We start from the raw sequence: 25,126 nt of genomic DNA, 5'->3' as shown, positions 1-25,126 counted from the left end.
CAACAGCCATTCCAACTACCACAACAGCCAATCCAACTACCACAACAGCTGCTCCAACAACAACAGTTGCTCCAAGAACAACAACAGTGGCTCCAACGACCACAACAGCTGCTCCAACAACAACAACAGTTGCTCCAAGAACAACAACAGTGGCTCCAACCACCACAACAGCTGCTCCAACAACAACAACGGCCACTCCAACAACAACAACAGTAGCTCCAACAACAACAACGGCTGCTCCAACTACCGCAACAGCCGCTCCAACAACAACAACATTTGCTCCAGCAACAGCCACCACAACCACAACCTCAGTTGCTCCAACAACAGCCACTCCAACATCTACAGCTGCTCCAATAACAGCTGCTCTAGCAATAACAACAGCCTCCCCAATAACAACAGCCGCGCCAACAACAACAACAGTTGCTCCAACAACAACAACAGCCGCTCCAACAACAACAACGGCTGGCCCAACTACCACAACAGCTGCTCCAACAACAACCACGGCTGCTCAAACAACAACCGCCACTCCAACAACAACAACAGTGGCTCCAACTACCACAACAGCCATTCCAACTACAACAACGGCTGCTCCATCGATAAAAACAGCTGCTCCAACAACAACGGCCACTCCAACAACAACAACAGTTGCTCCAACAACAACCACGGCTGCTCCAACAACCACAACAGCTGCTCCAACAACAACGGCCACTCCAACAACAACAACAACAACAGTGGCTTTAACAACAACAACAACAGCTAATCCAACTACCACAACAGCTGCTCCAACAACAACAACAGCTGCATCAACAACAACAACAGTGGCTCCAACGACCACAACAGCTGCTCCAACAACAACAACAGTGGCTCCACCTACCACAACAGCCACTCCAACGACAACAACAGCCAATCCAACTACCACAACAGCTGCTCCAACAACAACAGTTGCTCCAAGAACAACAACAGTGGCTCCAACGACCACAACCGCCACTCCAAGAACAACGACAGCTAATCCAACTACCACAACAGCCGCTCCAACAACAACAGCTGCTCCAACAACAACGGCAACTCCATCAACAACAACAGTGGCTCCAACTACCACAACAGCTGCTTCAACAACAACAACAGCTGCTCCAACAACAACCGCCACTCCAACAACAACAACAGTGGCTCCAACTACCACAAGAGTCATTCCAACTACCACAACAGCCAATCCAACTACCACAACAGCTGCTCCAACAACAACAGTTGCTCCAAGAACAACAACAGTGGCTCCAATGTCCACAACAGCTGCTCCAACAACAACAACAGTGGCTCCACCTACCACAACAGCCACTCCAACGACAACCACAGTTGCTCCAACAACAACAACAGCTGCTCCAACTACGCTAACAGCCGCTCCAACAACAACAACGGCTGCTCCAACAATAATAACAGCTGCTCCAACAACAACGGCCACTCCAACAACAACAACAACAGTGGCTCCAACAACCACCACAGCTTCTCCAACAACAACGGCAACTCCAACAACAACAACAGTGGCTCCAACTACCACAACAGTCGCTTCAACAACAACAACAACAACAGCTGCTCCAACAACAACCGCCACTCCAACAACAACAACAGTGGCTCCAACAACCAGAACAGTGGCTCCAACGACCACAACAGCCAATCCAACTACCACAACAGCTGCTCCAACAACAACAGTTGCTCCAAGAAGAACAACAGTGGCTCCAACGACCACAACAGCTGCTCCAACAACAACAACAGTGGCTCCACCTACCACAACAGCCACTCCAACGACAACCACAGTTGCTCCAACAACAACAACAGCTGCTCCAACTACGCTAACAGCCGCTCCAACAACAACAACGGCTGCTCCAACAATAATAACAGCTGCTCCAACAACAACGGCCACTCCAACAACAACAACAGTGGCTCCAACTACCACGACAGCCGCTTCAACAACAACAACAGCTGCTCCAACAACAACCGCCATTCCAACAACAACAACAGTGGCTCCAACTACCAGAACAGTGGCTCCAACGACCACAACAGTCAATCCAACCACCACAACAGCTGCTCCAACAACATCAACAACTGCTCCAACAACAACCGCCAGTCCAACTCCCACAACAGCTGCTCCAACAACAACAACGGCTGCTCCAACAACAACCGCCACTCCAACTCCCACGACAGCTGCTCCAACAACAACAACGACTGCTCCAACAACAACAACAGCTGCTCCAACAACAACGGCCACTCCAACAACAACAACAGTTGCTCCAACAACAACCACGGCTGCTCCAACAACCACAACAGCTGCTCCAACAACAACGGCCACTCCAACAACAACAACAACAACAGTGGCTTTAACAACAACAACAACAGCTAATCCAACTACCACAACAGCTGCTCCAACAACAACAACAGCTGCGTCAACAACAACAACAGCTAATCCAACTACCACAACAGCCGCTCCAACAACAACAACAGCTGCTCCAACAACCACCACAGCTGCTCCAACAACAACGGCAACTCCATCAACAACAACAGTGGCTCCAACTACCACAACAGCTACTTCAACAACAACAACAGCTGCTCCAACAACAACCGCCACTCCAAGAACCACAACAGTGGCTCCAACTACCACAACAGCCATTCCAACTACCACAACAGCCAATCCAACTACCACAACAGCTGCTCCAACAACAACAGTTGCTCCAAGAACAACAACAGCTGCTCCAACGACCACAACCGCCACTCGAAGAACAACGACAGCTAATCCAACTCCCACAACAGCCGCTCCAACAACAACAGCTGCTCCAACAACCACCACAGCTGCTCCATCAACAACAACAGTGGCTCCAACTACCACAACAGCTGCTTCAACAACAACAACAGCTGCTCCAACAACAACCGCCACTCCAACAACAACAACAGTGGCTCCAACTACCACAACAGCCATTCCAACTACCACAACAGCCAATCCAACTACCACAACAGCTGCTCCAACAACAACAGTTGCTCCAAGAACAACAACAGTGGCTCCAATGTCCACAACAGCTGCTCCAACAACAACAACAGTGGCTCCACCTACCACAACAGCCACTCCAACAACAACCACAGTTGCTCCAACAACAACAACAGCTGCTCCAACTACGCTAACAGCCGCTCCAACAACAACAACGGCTGCTCCAACAATAATAACAGCTGCTCCAACAACAACGGCCACTCCAACAACAACAACAACAGTGGCTCCAACAACCACCACAGCTTCTCCAACAACAACGGCAACTCCAACAACAACAACAGTGGCTCCAACTACCACAACAGCCGCTTCAACAACAACAACAACAGCTGCTCCAACAACAAGCGCCACACCAACAACAACAACAGTGGCTCCAACTACCAGAACAGTGGCTCCAACGACCACAACAGACAATCCAACCACCACAACAGCTGCTCCAACAACAACAACGGCTGCTCCATTGATAACAACAGCTGCTCCAACAACATCGGCCACTCCAACAACAACAACAGTTGCTCCAACAATAACCACGGCTGCTCCAACAACCACAACAGCTGCTCCAACAACAACGGCCACTCCAACAACAACAGCTGCTTCAACAACAACAACAGCTAATCCAACTACCACAACAGCCGCTCCAACAACAACAACAGCTGCTCCAACAACCACCACAGCTGCTCCAACAACAACGGCAACTCAATCAACAACAACAGTGGCTCCAACTACCACAACAGCCGCTTCAACAACAACAACAGCTGCTCCAACAACAACCGCCACTCCAACAACAACAACAGTGCCTCCAACTACCACAACAGCCATTCCAACTACCACAACAGCCAATCCAACTACCACAACAGCTGCTCCAACAACAACAGTTGCTCCAAGAACAACAACAGTTGCTCCAAGAACAACAACAGTGGCTCCAACGACCACAACAGCTGCTCCAACAACAACAACAGTTTCTCCAACCACCACAACAGTTGCTCCAACAATAACCACGGCTGCTCCAACAACCACAACAGCTGCTCCAACAACAACGGCCACTCCAACAACTACAGCTGCTCCAATAACAGCTGCTCTAGCAATAACAACAGGCTCCCCAATAACAACAGCCGCGCCAACAACAACAACAGTTGCTCCAACAACAACAACAGCCGCTCCAACAACAACAACAGTTGCTCCAACAACAACCGCCAGTCCAACTCCCACGACAGTTGCTCCAACAACAACAACAGTGGCTCCAACTACCACAACAGCCATTCCAACTACAACAACGGCTGCTCCATCGATAACAACAGCTTCTCCAACAACAACGGCCACTCCAACAATATCAACAACTGCTCCAACAACAACCGCCAGTCCAACTCCCACAACAGCTGCTCCATCAACAACAACGGCTGCTCCAACAACAACAACAGCTGCTCCAACAACAACGGCCACTCCAACAACATCAACAACTGCTCCAACAACAACCGCCAGTCCAACTCCCACAACAGCTGCTCCAACAACAACAACGGCCACTCCAACAACAACAACAGTTGCTCCAACAACAACAACGGCTGGCCCAACTACCACAACAGCCGCTCCAACAACAACCACGGCTGCTCAAACAACAACCGCAACTCCAACAACAACAACAGTGGCTCCACCTACCACAACAGCCAGTCCAACGACCACCACAGTTGCTCCAACAACAACAACAGCTGCTCCAACTACGCTAACAGCCGCTCCAACAACAACAACGGCTGCTCCAACAATAATAACAGCTGCTCCAACAACAACGGCCACTCCAACAACAACAACAGTGGCTCCAACTACCACAACAACCGCTTCAACAACACCAACAGCTGCTCCAACAACAACCGCCACTCCAACAACAACAACAGTGGCTCCAACTACCAGAACAGTGGCTCCAACGACCACAACAGTCAATACAACCACCACAACAGCTGCTCCAACAACATCAACAACTGCTCCAACAACAACCGCCAGTCCAACTCCCACAACAGCTGCTCCAACAACAACAACGGCTGGCCCAACTACCACAACAGCCGCTCCAACAACAACCACGGCTGCTCAAACAACAACCGCCACTCCAACAACAACAACAGTGGCTCCAACAACAACAACAGCTGCTCCAACTACGCTAACAGCCGCACCAACAACAACAACAGCTGCTCCAACAATAATAACAGCTGCTCCAACAACAACGGCCACTCCAACAACAACAACAGTGGCTCCAACTACCACAAAAGCCACTTCAACAACAACAGCTGCTCCAACAACAACCGCCACTCCAACAACAACAACAGTGGCTCCAACTACCAGAACAGTGGCTCCAACGACCACAACAGTCAATCCAACCACCACAACAGCTGCTCCAACAACATCAACAACTGCTCCAACAACAACCGCCAGTCCAACTCCCACAACAGCTGCTCCAACAACAACAACGGCTGCTCCAACAACAACAACAGCTGCTCCAACAACAACGGCCACTCCAACAACAACAACAGTTGCTCCAACAACAACCACGGCTGCTCCAACAACCACAACAGCTGCTCCAACAACAACGGCCACTCCAACAACAACAACAACTGTGGCTTCAACAACAACAACAACAGCTAATCCAACTACCACAACAGCTGCTCCAACAACAACAACAGCTGCGTCAACAACAACAAAGGCTAATCCAACTACCACAACAGCCATTCCAACTACCACAACAGCCAATCCAACTACCACAACAGCTGCTCCAACAACAACAGTTGCTCCAAGAACAACAACAGTGGCTCCAACGACCACAACAGCTGCTCCAACAACAACAACAGTGGCTCCACCTACAACAACAGCCACTCCAACGACAACCACAGTTGCTCCAACAACAACAACAGCTGCTCCAACTACGCTAACAGCCGCTCCAACAACAACAACGGCTGCTCCAACTACCACAACAGCTGCTCCAACAACAACAACGGCTGCTCCAACAACAACCGCCAGTCCAACTCCCACGACAGCTGCTCCAACAACAACAACGACTGCTTCAACAACAACAACAGCTGCTCCAACAACAACGGCCACTCCAACAACAACAACAGTTGCTCCAACAACAACCACGGCTGCTCCAACAACCACAACAGCTGCTCCAACAACAACGGCCACTCCAACAACAACAACAGTGGCTTTAACAACAACAACAACAGCTAATCCAACTACCACAACAGCTGCTCCAACAACAACAACAGCTGCGTCAACAACAACAACAGCTAATCCAACTACCACAACAGCCGCTCCAACAACAACAACAGCTGCTCCAACAACCACCACAGCTGCTCCAACAACAACGGCAACTCCATCAACAACAACAGTGGCTCCAACTACCACAACAGCTACTTCAACAACAACAACAGCTGCTCCAACAACAACCGCCACTCCAAGAACCACAACAGTGGCTCCAACTACCACAAGAGCCATTCCAACTACCACAACAGCCAATCCAACTACCACAACAGCTGCTCCAACAACAACAGTTGCTGCAAGAACAACAACAGTGGCTCCAACGACCAACACATTTGCTCCAACAACAACAACAGTGGCTCCACCTACCACAACAGCCAGTCCAACGACAACCACAGTTGCTCCAACAACAACAACAGCTGCTCCAACAATAATAACAGCTGCTCCAACAACAACGGCCACTCCAACAACAACAGTGGCTCCAACTACCACAACAGCCGCTTCAACAACAACAACAGCTGCTCCAACAACAACCGCCACTCCAACAACAACAACAGTGGCTCCAACTACCAGAACAGTGGCTCCAACGACCACAACAGTCAATCCAACCACCACAACAGCTGCTCCAACAACATCAACAACTGCTCCAACAACAACCGCCAGTCCAACTCCCACAACAGCTGCTCCAACAACAACAACGGCTGGCCCAACTACCACAACAGCCGCTCCAACAACAACCACGGCTGCTCAAACAACAACCGCCACTCCAACAACAACAACAGTGGCTCCACCTACCACAACAGCCAGTCCAACGACAACCACAGTTGCTCCAACAACAACAACAGCTGCTCCAACTACGCTAACAGCCGCTCCAACAACAACAACGGCTGCTCCAACAATAATAACAGCTGCTCCAACAACAACGGCCACACCAACAAAAACAACAGTGGCTCCAACTACCACAACAGCCACTTCAACAACAACAACAGCTGCTCCAACAACAACCGCCACTCCAACAACAACAACAGTGGCTCCAACTACCAGAACAGTGGCTCCAACGACCACAACAGTCAATCCAACCACCACAACAGCTGCTCCAACAACATCAACAACTGCTCCAACAACAACCGCCAGTCCAACTCCCACAACAGCTGCTCAAACAACAACAACGGCTGCTCCAACAACAACAACAGCTGCTCCAACAACAACGGCCACTCCAACAACAACAACAGTTGCTCCAACAACAACCACGGCTGCTCCAACAACCACAACAGCTGCTCCAACAACAACGGCCACTCCAACAACAACAACAACTGTGGCTTCAACAACAACAACAACAGCTAATCCAACTACCACAACAGCTGCTCCAACAACAACAACAGCTGCGTCAACAACAACAACAGCTAATCCAACTACCACAACAGCCATTCCAACTACCACAACAACCAATCCAACTACCACAACAGCTGCTCCAACAACAACAGTTGCTCCAAGAACAACAACAGTGGCTCCAACGACCACAACAGCTGCTCCAACAACTACAACAGTGGCTCCACCTACAACAACAGCCACTCCAACGACAACCACAGTTGCTCCAACAACAACAACAGCTGCTCCAACTACGCTAACAGCCGCTCCAACAACAACAACGGCTGCTCCAACAATAATAACAGCTGCTCCAACAACAACGGCCACTCCAACAACAACAACAGTGGCTCCAACAACCACCACAGCTTCTCCAACAACAACGGCAACTCCAACAACAACAACAGTGGCTCCAAATACTACAACAGCCGCTTCAACAACAATAACAGCTGCTCCAACAACAACCGCCACTCCAACAACAACAACAGTGGCTCCAACTACCAGAATAGTGGCTCCAACGACCACAATAGTCAATCCAACCACCACAACAGCTGCTCCAACAACAACAACGGCTGCTCCATCGATAACAACAGCTGCTCCAACAACAACGGCCACTCCAACAACAACAACAGTTGCTCCAACAACAACCACGGCTGCTCCAACAACCACAACAGCTGCTCCAACAACAACGGCCACTCCAACAACAACAGCTGCTTCAAACACAACAACAGCTAATCCAACTACCACAACAGCCGCTCCAACAACAACATCTGCTCCAACAACCAACACAGCTGCTCCAACAACAACGGCAACTCAATCAACAACAACAGTGGCTCCAACTACCACAACAGCCGCTTCAACAACAACAACAGCTGCTCCAACAATAACCGCAACTCCAACAACAACAACAGTGGCTCCAACTACCACAACAGCCATTCCAACTACCACAACAGCCAATCCAACTACCACAACAGCTGCTCCAACAACAACAGTTGCTCCAAGAACAACAACAGTGGCACCAACAACCACAACAGCTGCTCCAACAACAACAGCTGCTCCAACAACAACCGCCACTCCAACAACAACAACAGCTGCTCCAACAACAACCGCCACTCCAACTCCCACAACAGCTGCTCCAACAACAACAACGGCTGCTTCAACAACAACAACATCTAATCCAACTACCACAATAGCCGCTCCAACAACAACAACAGCTGCTCCAACAACAACGGCCACTCCAACAACAACAACAGTTGCTCCAACAACAACCACGGCTGCTCCAACAACCACAACAGCTGCTCCAACAACAACGGCCACTCCAACAACAACAACAACTGTGGCTTCAACAACAACAACAACAGCTAATCCAACTACCACAACAGCTGCTCCAACAACAACAACAGCTGCGTCAACAACAACAACAGCTAATCCAACTACCACAACAGCCATTCCAACTACCACAACAACCAATCCAACTACCACAACAGCTGCTTCAACAACAACAACATCTAATCCAACTACCACAATAGCCGCTCCAACGACAACAACCGCCACTCCAACAACAACAACAACAGTGGCTTCAACGACCACAACAACCAATCCAACTACCACAACAGCTGCTCCAACAACAACAGTTGCTCCAAGAACAACAACAGTGGCTCCAACGACCACAACAGTCAATCCAACTACCACAACAGCTGCTCCAACAACAACGTCCACTCCAACAACAACAACAGCTGCTCCAACAACAACGGCCACTCCAACAACATCAACAACTGCTCCAACAACAACCGCGACTCCAACTCCCACAACAGCTGCTCCAACAACAACAACGGCTGCTCCAACAACAACAACGGCTGTTCCAACTACAACAACAGCCGCTCCAACAACAACCACGGCTGCTCCAACAACAACGGCCACTCCAACAACATCAACAACTGCTCCAACAACAACCGCGACACCAACTCCCACAACAGCTGCTCCAACAACAACAACGGCTGTTCCAACTACAACAACAGCTGCTCCAACTACGCTAACAGCCGCTTCAACTACCACAATAGCTACTCCAACAACAACAACAACAGCTGTTTCAACAACAGCTAATCCAACTACCACAACAGCTGCTTCAACAACAACAACAGCTAATCCAACTACCACAACAGCCGCTCCAACTACCACAACAGCCAATCCAACTACCACAACAGCTGCTCCAACAACAACCGCCACTCCAAGAACAACAACAGTGGCTTCAACGACCACAACAGCCAATCCAACTACCACAACAGTGGCTCCAACAACAACCGCCACTCCAACAACAACAACAGTGGCTCCAACTACCACAACAGCCATTCCAACTACCACAACAGCCAATCCAACTACCACAACAGCTGCTCCAACAACAACAACGGCTGCTCCAACAACAACAACAGTTACTCCAACAACCACAACAGCTGCTCCAACAACAACCGCCACTCCAACAACAACAACAGCTGCTCCAACAACAACCGCCACTCCAACTCCCACAACAGCTGCTCCAACAACAACAACCGCTGCTCCAACAACAACAATAGCTGCTCCAACAACAACGTCCACTCCAACAACCACATCGGCCACTCCAGCAACCACAACAGCTGCTCCAACAACAACGGCCACTCCAACAACAACAACAACAGTGGCTCCACTTACCACAACATCCACTCCAACAACAACAGTTGCTCCAACAACAACAACAGCTGCTCCATCTACGCTAACAGCCGCTTCAACAACCACAACAGCTGCTCCAACAACATCAACAACAGCTGCTTCAACAACAACAACAGCTAATCCAACTACCACAACAGCCGCTCCAGACACAACAACAGTTGCTCCAACAACAACAACAGCTGCTCCAACAACAATGGCCACTCCAACAACCACAACAGTTCCTCCAACGACAACAGCCACTCCTACAACAACAACAGTTGCTCCAACAACAACAACAGCCGCTCCAACAACAACAACAGCTCCTCCAACAACAACAGCCACTCCAACAACAACAACAGCTGCTCCAACAACAACCGCCACTCCAACAACAACAACAACATTGGCTCCAACTACCACAACAGCCAATCCAACCACTACCACAGTTGCTCCAACAACAACAACAGCTGCTCCAACTACGCTAACAGCCGCTCCAACAACAACAACGGCTGCTCCAACAATAATAACAGTTGCTCCAACAACAACGGCCACTCCAACAACAACAGTGGCTCCAACAACCACCACAGCTTCTCCAACAACAACGGCAACTCCAACAACAACAACAGTGGCTCCAACGACCACAACAGTCAATCCAACCACCACAACAGCTGCTCCAACAACAACAACGGCTGCTCCATCGATAACAACAGCTGCTTCAACAACAACGGCCACTCCAACAACATCAACAACTGCTCCAACAACAACCGCCAGTCCAACTCCCACAACAGCCGCTCCCACAACAACAACGGCTGCTCCAACAATAATAACAGCTGCTCCAACAACAACGGCCACTCCAACAACAACAACAGTGGCTCCAACAACCACCGCAGCTTCTCCAACAACAACAGCAACTCCAACAACAACAACAGTGGCTCCAACTACCACAACAGCCGCTTCAACAACAACAACAGCTGCTCCAACAACAACCGCCACTCCAACAACAACAACAGTGGCTCCAACAACCACAACAGTGGCTCCAACGACCACAACAGTCAATCCAACCACCACAACAGCTGCTCCAACAACAACAACGGCTGTTCCATCGATAACAACAGCTGCTCCAACAACAACAACGGCTGCTCCAACAACAACAACTGCTGCTCCAACAACAACGGCCACTCAAACAACAACAACAGTTGCTCCAACAACAACCACGGCTGCTCCAACAACCACAACAGCTGCTTCAACAACAACGGCCACTCCAACAACAACAACAACAGTGGCTCCAACTACCACAACAGTGGCTCCAACGACCACAACAGTCAATCCAACCACCACAACAGCTGCTCCAACAACAACAACGGCTGCTCCATCGATAACAACAGCTGCTCCAACAACAACGGCCACTCCAACAACATCAACAACTGCTCCAACAACAACCGCCAGTCCAACTCCCACAACAGCCGCTCCCACAACAACAACGGCTACTCCAACAATAATAACAGCTGCTCCAACAACAACGGCCACTCCAATAACAACAACAGTGGCTCCAACAACCACCGCAGCTTCTCCAACAACAACGGCAACTCCAACAACAACAACAGTGGCTCCAACTACCACAACAGCCGCTTCAACAACAACAACAGCTGCTCCAACAACAACCGCCACTCCAACAACAACAACAGTGGCTCCAACTACCACAACAGTGGCTCCAACGACCACAACAGTCAATCCAACCACCACAACAGCTGCTCCAACAACAACAACGGCTGTTCCATCGATAACAACAGCTGCTCCAACAACAACGGCCACTCCAACAACATCAACAACTGCTCCAACAACAACCGCCAGTCCAACTCCCACAACAGCTGCTCCAACAACAACAACGGCTGCTCCAACAACAACAACTGCTGCTCCAACAACAACGGCCACTCCAACAACAACAACAGTTGCTCCAACAACAACAACAGCTGCTCCAACTACGCTAACAGCCGCTTCAACTACCACAATAGCTACTCCAACAACAACAACAACAGCTGCTTCAACAACAGCTAATCCAACTACCACAACAGCTGCTCCAACAACAACAGCTGCTTCAACAACAACAACAGCTAATCCAACTACCACAACAGCCGCTCCAAATACCACAACAGCCAATCCAACTACCACAACAGCTGCTCCAACAACAACCGCCACTCCAAGAACAACAACAGTGGCTTCAACGACCACAACAGCCAATCCAACTACCACAACAGTGGCACCAACAACAACCGCCACTCCAACTACAATTGCACCAACAACAACAACAGCCGGTCCAACAACAACGACAGCTGCTCCAACAACAACAACAGCTGCTCCAACTACAACAACAGCTGCTCCAACAACCACAACAGCTGCTCCAACAACAACGGCCACTCCAACAACAACAACAGCTGCTCCAACAACAACAACAGCTGCTTCAACAACAACAACAGCTAATCCAACTACCACAACAGCCGCTCCAACAACAACAACAGCTGCTCCAACAACAACGGCAACTCAAACAACAACAACAGTGGCTCAAACTACCACAACAGCCGCTTCAACAACAACAACAGCTGCTCCAACAACAACCGCCACTCCAACAACAACAACAGTGGCTCCAACTATCAAAACAGCCATTCCAACTACCACAACAGCTGCTCCAACAACGGCTGCTCCAACAACAACAACAGCTACTCCAACAACCACAACCGCCACTCCAACTACAACAACAGCTGCTCCAACAACAACAGCTGTTTCAACAATGGCCACTGCAACAACAACAACAGCTGCTCCAACAACAACCGCCACTCCAATAACAACAACAGTTACTCCACCTACCACAACAGCCAATCCAACTACCACAACAGCTGCTCGAACAACAACAACAGTGGCTCCACCTACCACAACAGCCACTCCAACGACAACCACAGTTACTCCAACAACAACAACAGCTGCTCCAACTACGCTAACAGCCGCTCCAACAACAACAACGGCTGCTCGAACAACAACAACAATGGCTACAACAACCACCACAGCTTCTCCAACAACAACGGCAACTCCAACAACAACAACAGTGGCTACAACTACCACAACAGCCGCTTCAACAACAACAACATCTGCTCCAACAACAACAGTGGCTCCAACTACCACAACAGTGGCTCCAACGACCACAACAGTCAATCCAACCACCACAACAACTGCTCCAACAACAACCGCCAGTCCAACTCCCACAACAGCTGCTCCAACAACAACAACGGCTGCTCCAACAACAACAACAGCTGCTCCAATAACAACGGCCACTCCAACAACAACAACAGTTGCTCCAACAACAACCACGGCTGCTCCAACAACCACAACAGCTGCTCCAACAACAACGGCCACTCCAACAACAACAACAACAGTGGCTTCAACAACAACAATAGCTAATCCAACTACCACAACAGCTGCTCCAACAACAACAACAGCTGCTTCAACAACAACAACAGCTAATCCAACTACCACAACAGCCGCTCCAACAACAACAACAGCTGCTCCAACAACAACGGCAACTCCATCAACAACAACAGTGGCTCCAACTACCACAACAGCCGCTTCAACAACAACAACAGCTGCTCAAACAACAACCGCCACTCCAACAACAACAACAGTGGCTCCAACTACCACAACAGCCATTCCAACTACCACAACAGCCAATCCAACTACCACAACAGCTGCTCCAACAACAACAACAGTGGCTCCACCTACAACAACAACCACTCCAACGACAACCACAGTTGCTCCAACAACAACAACAGCTGCTCCAACTACGCTAACAGCCGCTCCAACAACAACAACGGCTGCTCCAACAATAATAACAGCTGCTCCAACAACAACGGCCACTCCAACAACAACAACAGTGGCTCCAACAACCACCACAGCTTCTCCAACAACAACGGCAACTCCAACAACAACAACAGTGGCTCCAAATACTACAACAGCCGCTTCAACAACAACAACAGCTGCTCCAACAACAACCGCCACTCCATCAACAACAACAGTGGCTCCAACTACCAGAATAGTGGCTCCAACGACCACAATAGTCAATCCAACCACCACAACAGTTGCTCCAACAACAACAACGGCTGCTCCATCGATAGCAACAGCTGCTCCAACAACAACGGCCACTCCAACAACAACAATAGTTGCTCCAACAACAACCACGGCTGCTCCAACAACCACAACAGCTGCTCCAACAACAACGGCCACTCCAACAACAACAGCTGCTCCAATAACAACGGCCACTCCAACAACAACAACAGTTGCTCCAACAACAACCACGGCTGCTCCAACAACCACAACAGCTGCTCCAACAACAACGGCCACTCCAACAACAACAACAGTGGCTCCACCTACCACAACAGCCAGTCCAACGACAACCACAGTTGCTCCAACAACAACAACAGCTGCTCCAACTACCACAACAGCCACTCCAACAACAACAACAGCTGCTCCAACAACCACCACAGCTGCTCCAACAACAACGGCAACTCCATCAACAACAACAGTGGCTCCAACTACCACAACAGCCGCTTCAACAACAACAACAGCTGCTCAAACAACAACCGCCACTCCAACAACAACAACAGTGGCTCCAACTACCACAACAGCCATTCCAACTACCACAACAGCCAATCCAACTACCACAACAGCTGCTCCAACAACAACAACAGTGGCTCCACCTACAACAACAACCACTCCAACGACAACCACAGTTGCTCCAACAACAACAACAGCTGCTCCAACTACGCTAACAGCCGCTCCAACAACAACAACGGCTGCTCCAACAATAATAACAGCTGCTCCAACAACAACGGCCACTCCAACAACAACAACAGTGGCTCCAACTACCACAACAGCTGCTCCAACAACAACAACGGCTGCTCCAACAACAACCGCCAGTCCAACTCCCACGACAGCTGCTCCAACAACAACAACGACTGCTTCAACAACAACAACAGCTGCTCCAACAACAACGGCCACTCCAACAACAACAACGGTTGCTCCAACAACAACCACGGCTGCTCCAACAACCACAACAGCTGCTCCAATAACAACGGCCACTCCAACAACAACAACAACAACAGTGGCTTTAACAACAACAACAACAGCTAATCCAACTACCACAACAGCTGCTCCAACAACAACAACAGCTGCGTCAACAACAACAACAGCTAATCCAACTACCACAACAGCCGCTCCAACAACAACAACAGCTGCTCCAACAACCACCACAGCTGCTCCAACAACAACGGCAACTCCATCAACAACAACAGTGGCTCCAACTACCACAACAGCTACTTCAACAACAACAACAGCTGCTCCAACAACAACCGCCACTCCAAGAACCACAACAGTGGCTCCAACTACTACAACAGCCATTCCAACTACCACAACAGCGAATCCAACTACCACAACAGCTGCTCCAACAACAACAGTTGCTCCAAGAACAACAACAGTGGCTCCAACGACCAACACATTTGCTCCAACAACAACAACAGTGGCTCCACCTACCACAACAGCCAGTCCAACGACAACCACAGTTGCTCCAACAACAACAACAGCTGCTCCAACAATAATAACAGCTGCTCCAACAACAACGGCCACTCCAACAACAACAACAGTGGCTCCAACTACCACAACAGCCGCTTCAACAACAACAACAGCTGCTCCAACAACAACCGCCACTCCAACAACAACAACAGTGGCTCCAACTACCAGAACAGTGGCTCCAATGACCACAACAGTCAATCCAACCACCACAACAGCTGCTCCAACAACTGCTCCAACAACAACCGCCAGTCCAACTCCCACAACAGCTGCTCCAACAACAACAACGGCTGGCCCAACTACCACAACAGCCTCTCCAACAACAACCACGGCTGCTCAAACAACAACCGCCACTCCAACAACAACAACAGTGGCTCCACCTACCACAACAGCCAGTCCAACGACAACCACAGTTGCTCCAACAACAACAACAGCTGCTCCAACTACGCTAACAGCCGCTCCAACAACAACAACGGCTGCTCCAACAATAATAACAGCTGCTCCAACAACAATGGCCACACCATCAAAAACAACAGTGGCTCCAACTACCACAACAGCCACTTCAACAACAACAACAGCTGCTCCAACTACGCTAACAGCCGCTCCAACAACAACAACGGCTGCTCCAACAATAATAACAGCTGCTCCAACAACAATGGCCACACCATCAAAAACAACAGTGGCTCCAACTACCACAACAGCCACTTCAACAACAACAACAGCTGCTCCAACAACAACCGCCACTCCAACAACAACAACAGTGGCTCCAACTACCAGAACAGTGGCTCCAACGACCACAACAGTCAATCCAACCACCACAACAGCTGCTCCAACAACATCAACAACTGCTCCAACAACAACCGCCAGTCCAACTCCCACAACAGCTGCTCCAACAACAACAACGGCTGCTCCAACAACAACAACAGCTGCTCCAACAACAACGGCCACTCCAACAACAACAACAACTGTGGCTTCAACAACATCAACAACAGCTAATCCAACTACCACAACAGCTGCTCCAACAACAACAACAGCTGCGTCAACAACAACAACAGCTAATCCAACTACCACAACAGCCATTCCAACTACCACAACAACCAATCCAACTACCACAACAGCTGCTCCAACAACAACAGTTGCTCCAAGAACAACAACAGTGGCTCCAACGACCACAACAGCTGCTCCAACAACAACAACAGTGGCTCTACCTACAACAACAGCCACTCCAACGACAACCACAGTTGCTCCAACAACAACAACAGCTGCTCCAACTACGCTAACAGCCGCTCCAACAACAACAACGGCTGCTCCAACAATAATAACAGCTGCTCCAACAACAACGGCCACTCCAACAACAACAACAGCTAATCCAACTACCACAACAGCTGCTCCAACAACAACAGCTGCTCCAACTACCACAACAGCCAATCCAACTACCACAACAGCTGCTCCAACAACAACCGCCACTCCAAGAACAACAACAGTGGCTTCAACGACCACAACAGCCAATCCAACTACCACAACAGTGGCTCCAACAACAACCGCCACTCCAACAACAACAACAGTGGCTCCAACTACCACAACAGCCATTCCAACTACCACAACAGCCAATCCAACTACCACAACAGCTGCTCCAACAACAACAACGGCTGCTCCATCGATAACAACAGCTGCTTCAACAACAACGGCCACTCCAACAACATCAACAACTGCTCCAACAACAACCGCCAGTCCAACTCCCACAACAGCCGCTCCCACAACAACAACGGCTGCTCCAACAATAATAACAGCTGCTCCAACAACAACGGCCACTCCAACAACAACAACAGTGGCTCCAACAACCACCGCAGCTTCTCCAACAACAATAGCAACTCCAACAACAACAACAGTGGCTCCAACTACCACAACAGCTGCTCCAACAACAACAGTTGCTCCAAGAACAACAACAGTGGCACCAACAACCACAACAGCTGCTCCAACAACAACCGCCACTCCAACAACAACAACAGCTGCTCCAACAACAACCGCCACTCCAACTCCCACAACAGCTGCTCCAACAACAACAACGGCTGCTTCAACAACAACAACAGCTAATCCAACTACCACAATAGCCGCTCCAACGACAACAACCGCCACTCCAAGAACAACAACAGTGGCTTCAACGACCACAACAACCAATCCAACTACCACAACAGCTGCTCCAACAACAACAGTTGCTCCAAGAACAACAACAGTGGCTCCAACGACCACAACAGTCAATCCAACTACCACAACAGCTGCTCCAACAACAACGTCCACTCCAACAACAACAACAGCTGCTCCAACAACAACGGCCACTCCAACATCAACAACTGCTCCAACAACAACCGCGACTCCAACTCCCACAACAGCTGCTCCAACAACAACAACGGCTGCTCCAACAACAACAACGGCTGTTCCAACTACAACAACAGCCGCTCCAACAACAACCACGGCTGCTCCAACAACAACGGCCACTCCAACAACATCATCAACTGCTCCAACAACAACCGCGACACCAACTCCCACAACAGCTGCTCCAACAACAACAACGGCTGTTCCAACTACAAGAACAGCTGGTCCAACTACGCTAACAGCCGCTTCAACTACCACAATAGCTACTCCAACAACAACAACAACAGCTGCTTCAACAACAGCTAATCCAACTACCACAACGGCCACTCCAACAACATCAACAACTGCTCCAACAACAACCGCCAGTCCAACTCCCACAACAGCTGCTCCAACAACAACAACGGCTGCTCCAACAACAACAACTGCTGCTCCAACAACAACGGCCACTCAAACAACAACAACAGTTGCTCCAACAACAACCACGGCTGCTCCAACAACCACAACAGCTGCTTCAACAACAACGGCCACTCCAACAACAACAACAACAGTGGCTCCAACTACCACAACATTGGCTCCAACGACCACAACAGTCAATCCAACCACCACAACAGCTGCTCCAACAACAACAACGGCTGATCCATCGATAACAACAGCTGCTCCAACAACAACGGCCACTCCAACAACATCAACAACTGCTCCAACAACAACCGCCAGTCCAACTCCCACAACAGCCGCTCCCACAACAACAACGGCTACTCCAACAATAATAACAGCTGCTCCAACAACAACGGCCACTCCAATAACAACAACAGTGGCTCCAACAACCACCGCAGCTTCTCCAACAACAACGGCAACTCCAACAACAACAACAGTGGCTCCAACTACCACAACAGCCGCTTCAACAACAACAACAGCTGCTCCAACAACAACCGCCACTCCAACAACAACAACAGTGGCTCCAACTACCACATCAGTGGCTCCAACGACCACAACAGTCAATCCAACCACCACAACAGCTGCTCCAACAACAACAACGGCTGTTCCATCGATGACAACAGCTGCTCCAACAACAACGGCCACTCCAACAACATCAACAACTGCTCCAACAACAACCGCCAGTCCAACTCCCACAACAGCTGCTCCAACAACAACAACGGCTGCTCCAACAACATCAACTGCTGCTCCAACAACGGCCACTCCAACAACAACAACATTTGCTCCAACAACAACAACAGCTGCTCCAACTACGCTAACAGCCGCTTCAACTACCACAATAGCTACTCCAACAACAACAACAACAGCTGCTTCAACAACAGCTAATCCAACTACCACAACAGCTGCTCCAACAACAACAGCTGCTTCAACAACAACAACAGCTAATCCAACTACCACAACAGCCGCTCCAACTACCACAACAGCTGCTCCAACAACAACAGCTGCTCCAACAACAACAGTTGCTCCAAGAACAACAACAGTTGCTCCAACAACAACAACGGCTGCTCCAACAATAACAGCAGCTGCTCCAACAACCACAACAACAGTGGCTCCACTTACCACAACATCCACTCTAACAACAACAACAGTTGCTACAACAACAACAACAGCTGCTCCATCTACGCTAACAGCCGCTTCAACTACCACAACAGCTGCTCCAACAACAACAACAACAGCTGCTCCAACAACAACAACAACAGCTGCTTCAACAACAACACCAACAACAACAGCTAATCCAACTACCACAACACCCGCTCCAAACACAACAACAGTTGCTCCAACAACAACAACAGTTCCTCCAACAACCACAACAGCTAATCCAACAACCACAACAGCTGCTCCAACAACAATGGCCACTCCAACAACCACAACACTTCCTCCAACGACAACAGCCACTCCTACAACAACAACAGTTGCTCCAACAACAACAACAGCCGCTCCAACAACAACAATAGCTCCTCCAACAACAACAGCCACTCCAACAACAACAGTGGCTCCAACTACCACAACAGCCAATCCAACTACCACAACAGCCGCTCCAACAACAACGACGGCTGCTCCAACAACAACAACAGCTGCTCCAACAACAACGGCCACTCCAACAACCACCACAGCTGCTCCAACAACAATGGCCACTCCAACAACAACAACAACAGTGGCTCCACCTACCACAACAGCCACTCCAACAACAACAGCAGCTGCTCCAACTACGCTAACAGCCGCTTCAACAACAACAACAGTTGCTCCAACAACCACAACAGCCAATCCAACTACCACAACAGCCGCTCCAACAACAACGACGGCTGCTCCAACAACAACAACAGCTGCTCCAACAACAACGGCCACTCCAACAACCACCACAGCTGCTCCAACAACAATGGCCACTCCAACAACAACAACAACAGTGGCTCCACCTACCACAACAGCCACTCCAACAACAACAGCAGCTGCTCCAACTACGCTAACAGCCGCTTCAACAACAACAACAGTTGCTCCAACAACCACAACAGCTGCTCCAACAACCACAAGAGCTGCTCCAACAACAACGGCAACTTCAAAAACAACAACAGTGGCTCCAACTACCACTACAGCCAATCCAACTACCACAATAGCTGCTCCAATAACAACCGCCACTCCAACTACAATTGCACCAACAACAACAACAGCCGGTCCAACAACAACGACCGCTGCTCCAACAACAACAACAGCTGCTCCAACTACAACAACAGCTGCTCCAACAACCACAACAGCTGCTCCAACAACAACGGCCACTCCAACAACAACAACAGCTGCTCCAACAACAACAACAGCTGCTTCAACAACAACAACAGCTGCTCCAACAACCACCACAGCTGCTCCAACAACAACGGCAACTCAAACAACAACAACAGTGGCTCAAACTACCACAACAGCCGCTTCAACAACAACAACAGCTGCTCCAACAACAACCGCCACTCCAACAACAACAACAGTGGCTCCAACTTCCACAACAGCCATTCCAACTACCACAACAGCTGCTCCAACAACAACAACGGCTGCTCCAACAACAACAACAGTGGCTCCAACTACCACTACAGCCAATCCAACTACCACCACAGCTGCTCCAACAACAATGGCCACTCCAACAACAACAACAACAGTGGCTCCACCTACCACAACAGCCACTCCAACAACAACAGCAGCTGCTCCAACTACGCCAACAGCCGCTTCAACAACAACAACAGTTGCTCCAACAACAACAACAGCTGCTCCAACAACCACAAGAGCTGCTCCAACAACAACGGCAACTTCAACAACAACAACAGTGGCTCCAACAACCACAAGAGCTGCTCCAACAACAACGGCAACTTCAACAACAACAACAGTGGCTCCAACTACCACTACAGCCAATCCAACTACCACAATAGCTGCTCCAACAACAACAATGGCTGCTCCAACAACAACAACAGCTGCTCCACCTACCACAACAGCCGCTCCAACAACAACAACAGTTGCTCCAGCAACAGCCACTCCAACAACAACCTCAGTAGCTCCAACAACAGCCACTCCAACAACTACAGCTGCTCCATCAACAGCTGCTCTAGCAATAACAACAGCCGCTCCAACAACAACCACAGCTCCAACAACGACAGTTGCTGCAACAACTGCATTACCAACAACAACAACAGCCGCTCCATCAACAACAGTTGCTCCAACAACAACAGCGGCTTCAACAACAACAACAGACGCTCCAACAATAACAACAGCCCCTACTACAACAACAGCTGCTCCAACAACAACAACAGCCACTCCAACAGCCGCTCCAACAACAACAACAGTTGCTCCAACAACAATGACGCCTGTTCCAGCAACAACGACAGGTGCTTCAAACACCACAACAGTTGCTCCAACAACAGCCATTCCAACAACATCCTCAGTTGCTACAACAACAGCCACTCCAACAACTACAGCTGCTCCAACAACAGCTGCTCCAGCAATAACAACAGCCTCCCCAATAACAACAGCCACTCCAACAACGACAACAGCTGCACCAATAACAATAACAACAACAGTTTCTACAACAACAACAACCGCTACAACAACCACAGCTCCAACAACAACAGTTTCTACGACAACAGTTGCTCCCACAACTACAGTTGCTTCAACAACAACAGCAACTCCAGCAATAACAACAGACACTCCAACAACTGTTGTACCAACAACAGCATCTTCAACAACAACTGCAGCTTCTCCAACAACAGCTGCAGTGACAACAACAACAGCAGGACCAACAGCTGTTTCTGCAATTACACCTGCGGTGACAATCACAAGTGCAACAAAACCTGCTCTGACGACATCCATGCAAACAACAGTCGCTGAACCAGTTTACGAGGTCAAAGCAGACCTGCAAGGTGAAACTTTTACACCGGAACTTGATAACCCCAACAGCAATGAATACAAAGAACTTGAACAACGAGTTCTAACAGCAGTGAGTACTTCTTAAATTTGACTACAAATTTCATCACTATGTCGGAAATGTGCAGGAAATGTTGGAGAGAATGTTTTAATTTAGGTAAATAATGTTAAACTGAAGCGTAATTCATTTTCCATTCCTTGTTAATCAAATTTTATGAAAAATTGGGCTTGAAACCAGCTCAAGGTCCTTAACGTTGCTTTCTTTTTGCAGTGCTTTATCATATGCCGAGCAAGATTTGGATTTATTTTTGTTCAATGCATCGTTATACGATTCAGGTAAAAACATCTTTTCTGTCGTTGGTCAATTGACCTTGCTGTATATTTATGACAATGGACTTTAAAAAGTATCATCCCTTGTTGATATTGCCAGATGTAAGCCACACATATCATTTAGCAACAGAATCACTTCATGTGATAATTTTACTCTTTTCCTATATTTGTTTTTATTATACAGTCCTATTCCAGCACGAGCTGATGGAGTTCAAACAGATCTGGAGATTAAATTCAATCGGACTACTCCCCCTGCAAAACTCCCAAAGAATCCTGTTGTTGCCCAAGCCTTTGTTGAAGCTGCAAATGATACCAACAATAACTTCACCGTGAGCTTCAACCCCAACGGAGTTTCAGTAGTAGGTAAGTAAAATAACAATATGTTCGATAACTACCAGTCCTTATAAGTTTGTGAAAGAAATATTTTTTGTCTGGGCTCAAAGAGTCATAAAATTATTCTTTCAAAAATATTTTAACAGAGGGTCCAGTTCCAGTTGTAATTACAACAGCAGCATCTGCCACCGGGGCACCGGGACCTGCCACTGTAGCATCTGCCGTCCCTGCAACTGTGGCACCTACAACTGCGGCACCGGCCACTGCAGCACCTGCAACTGCTGCACCTACCACTGTTGCAGATTCAATTGTAGATGTGTCTTTCAGATCTCTTCTAACCAGTTTTACACAGGATTTGCTGAATACCTCTTCTGCAGCTTTCAAAGATCGAGCCTCAATGATAAAGGGACAGGTAAGTCTCAGACGTCACACTTGAATCTATTGGTAATCAGGTTATCTTGTCCTATTGGTACTCAGGTTAAACTTATCTTGTCTCACGAACAGTTAGGTGTTCTAAGACCAACAAATGTAATTATAATGTGTAAAAATACAATTTCTTTTCTGTTTCTGCAGATTGAACCTTTGTATGAAAATGAATTCCCCTCCTCGTTCAAGTCCTTGGACGTGGTGGCCTTCAGGTAATTTTTAAGTATGATCAAGTTACAATATAAGAATAACGGCCTGATCTTGCATGTCAAACTAAATTATTTGTTTCTCCCTTTGCAGAAGTGGATCAATCTTCAACGATTTGAAGCTTCGCTTTGATAGCACATCAGTTCCTAATAACACTCAGATTCGGAGTGTTTTGCTCATGGCAGCTCCAATCGTCAATGGCTTTGACATTGAAGGCAGCTCTATCACCGTGAATGGCACAAGTAAGTCATATTCTGTGCTGCTTAATCAAAAATATTGTAAAATGCACAACTGTTCATTCATCTAAAGTTTTGTTTCATTATTTCTTCTTTCACAGCTTCAAGTGGAGTGAGTCACAAGATCAGCCTAATCACTGCCTTCTGCCTGGTACCATTGGCATGGCTACTGTCTAATCAGCAATAGCATCAATGCTGATTTCTATTTGAATTTTAATTATAACATCACTGCCAATACTAGTATGACAAGGCCTTTGGTGTTGGTAAGAATGTAAGATTCATGATTGTCTTCAATTTTGCTTTGGATGAACTCTGACTGGACACAATAATGACAGTAGATTAGGTTTGTCTGTTGATGCTAAACAGTCTTCGTGTGGGAGCATCCAGGATTTTCAACCACACAGAGTGACAAAGTCTACTTTAAACATCTGGTCCACTTAATCATCAAGAATTATAAGACAATAATATAACAGCACTTTCTATAAAGCACTGGGATGTCAGAAAATTACTGCTTTATTAATGTATAAATGCTTGCGTCACTGAACACTTTGCTTTGGCAATATTTAACTTACTGTGTCTTACTACTGCTGTCTTAGTTATTCTTCTCTGCCAAACAAATGAAACCAGCCACACTGAAAAGTCAAACTGTAAATTTACTCTCATGTAGTAGGACCTTGGTTTGAAACATGCCTACTGAGAAATTGTTTTTTTAATCATGCTGTTGATTTGATTCTAGACTTTTTGTGAAGTTTATCTTCATTTAAATAAGATATGTGTTTCAATTTGTACCAGCCCAAATGCATTAAAATGCCAAAATAAAATGCTAAAAAAAAAAAAACCCAGAACAGAAGAGCTAATTATATATAATATTGTCAAGGAATCAAGCACCTTAAATAAGATGAAGGAACACATG

At 48.4% G+C, this 25,126-nt stretch overlaps 2 protein-coding genes, 1 long non-coding RNA gene and 3 pseudogenes across 3 annotated transcripts; all 6 read left to right on the top strand.

Annotated features, from left to right (window-relative positions):
- Positions 1–328: 328 nt before the first annotated feature.
- Positions 329–2,509, top strand: LOC138600451 (probable serine/threonine-protein kinase clkA; annotated as a pseudogene).
- Positions 2,510–7,225: 4,716 nt separating this feature from the next.
- On the top strand, positions 7,226–10,453 carry LOC138600450 (probable serine/threonine-protein kinase clkA; annotated as a pseudogene).
- A 27-nt stretch (positions 10,454–10,480) lies between these two features.
- Positions 10,481–22,645, top strand: LOC138600449 (probable cyclin-dependent serine/threonine-protein kinase DDB_G0292550; annotated as a pseudogene).
- Positions 13,268–13,984, top strand: LOC138601107 (GATA zinc finger domain-containing protein 14-like; the record flags this gene model as incomplete). The annotated part of the gene is given in 1 exon segment (XM_069672687.1): positions 13,268–13,984. A coding segment is annotated over 1 exon segment (717 nt), but the record flags the coding sequence as incomplete, so codon positions are not given.
- On the top strand, positions 15,002–15,475 carry LOC138601105 (putative uncharacterized protein DDB_G0289263; the record flags this gene model as incomplete). Its single annotated transcript, XM_069672685.1, has 1 exon — positions 15,002–15,475. A coding segment is annotated over one exon (474 nt), but the record flags the coding sequence as incomplete, so codon positions are not given.
- Positions 22,646–22,713: 68 nt separating the features above from the next.
- LOC138600615 (uncharacterized) lies at positions 22,714–23,677 on the top strand. Its single transcript, XR_011308763.1, has 4 exons — positions 22,714–22,754; positions 22,953–23,017; positions 23,196–23,374; positions 23,491–23,677. It is a non-coding gene; the product is annotated as an uncharacterized lncRNA (long non-coding RNA).
- Positions 23,678–25,126: the final 1,449 nt, after the last annotated feature.

The sequence above is a fragment of the Semicossyphus pulcher genome, unplaced genomic scaffold (assembly GCF_022749685.1).
Source record: "Semicossyphus pulcher isolate SPU_LCO1_2020_fin unplaced genomic scaffold, fSemPul1.0.p SCAF_21, whole genome shotgun sequence".
Lineage (NCBI taxonomy): Eukaryota > Metazoa > Chordata > Actinopteri > Labriformes > Labridae > Semicossyphus > Semicossyphus pulcher.
This window is presented reverse-complemented; position numbering and strand designations above follow the sequence as displayed.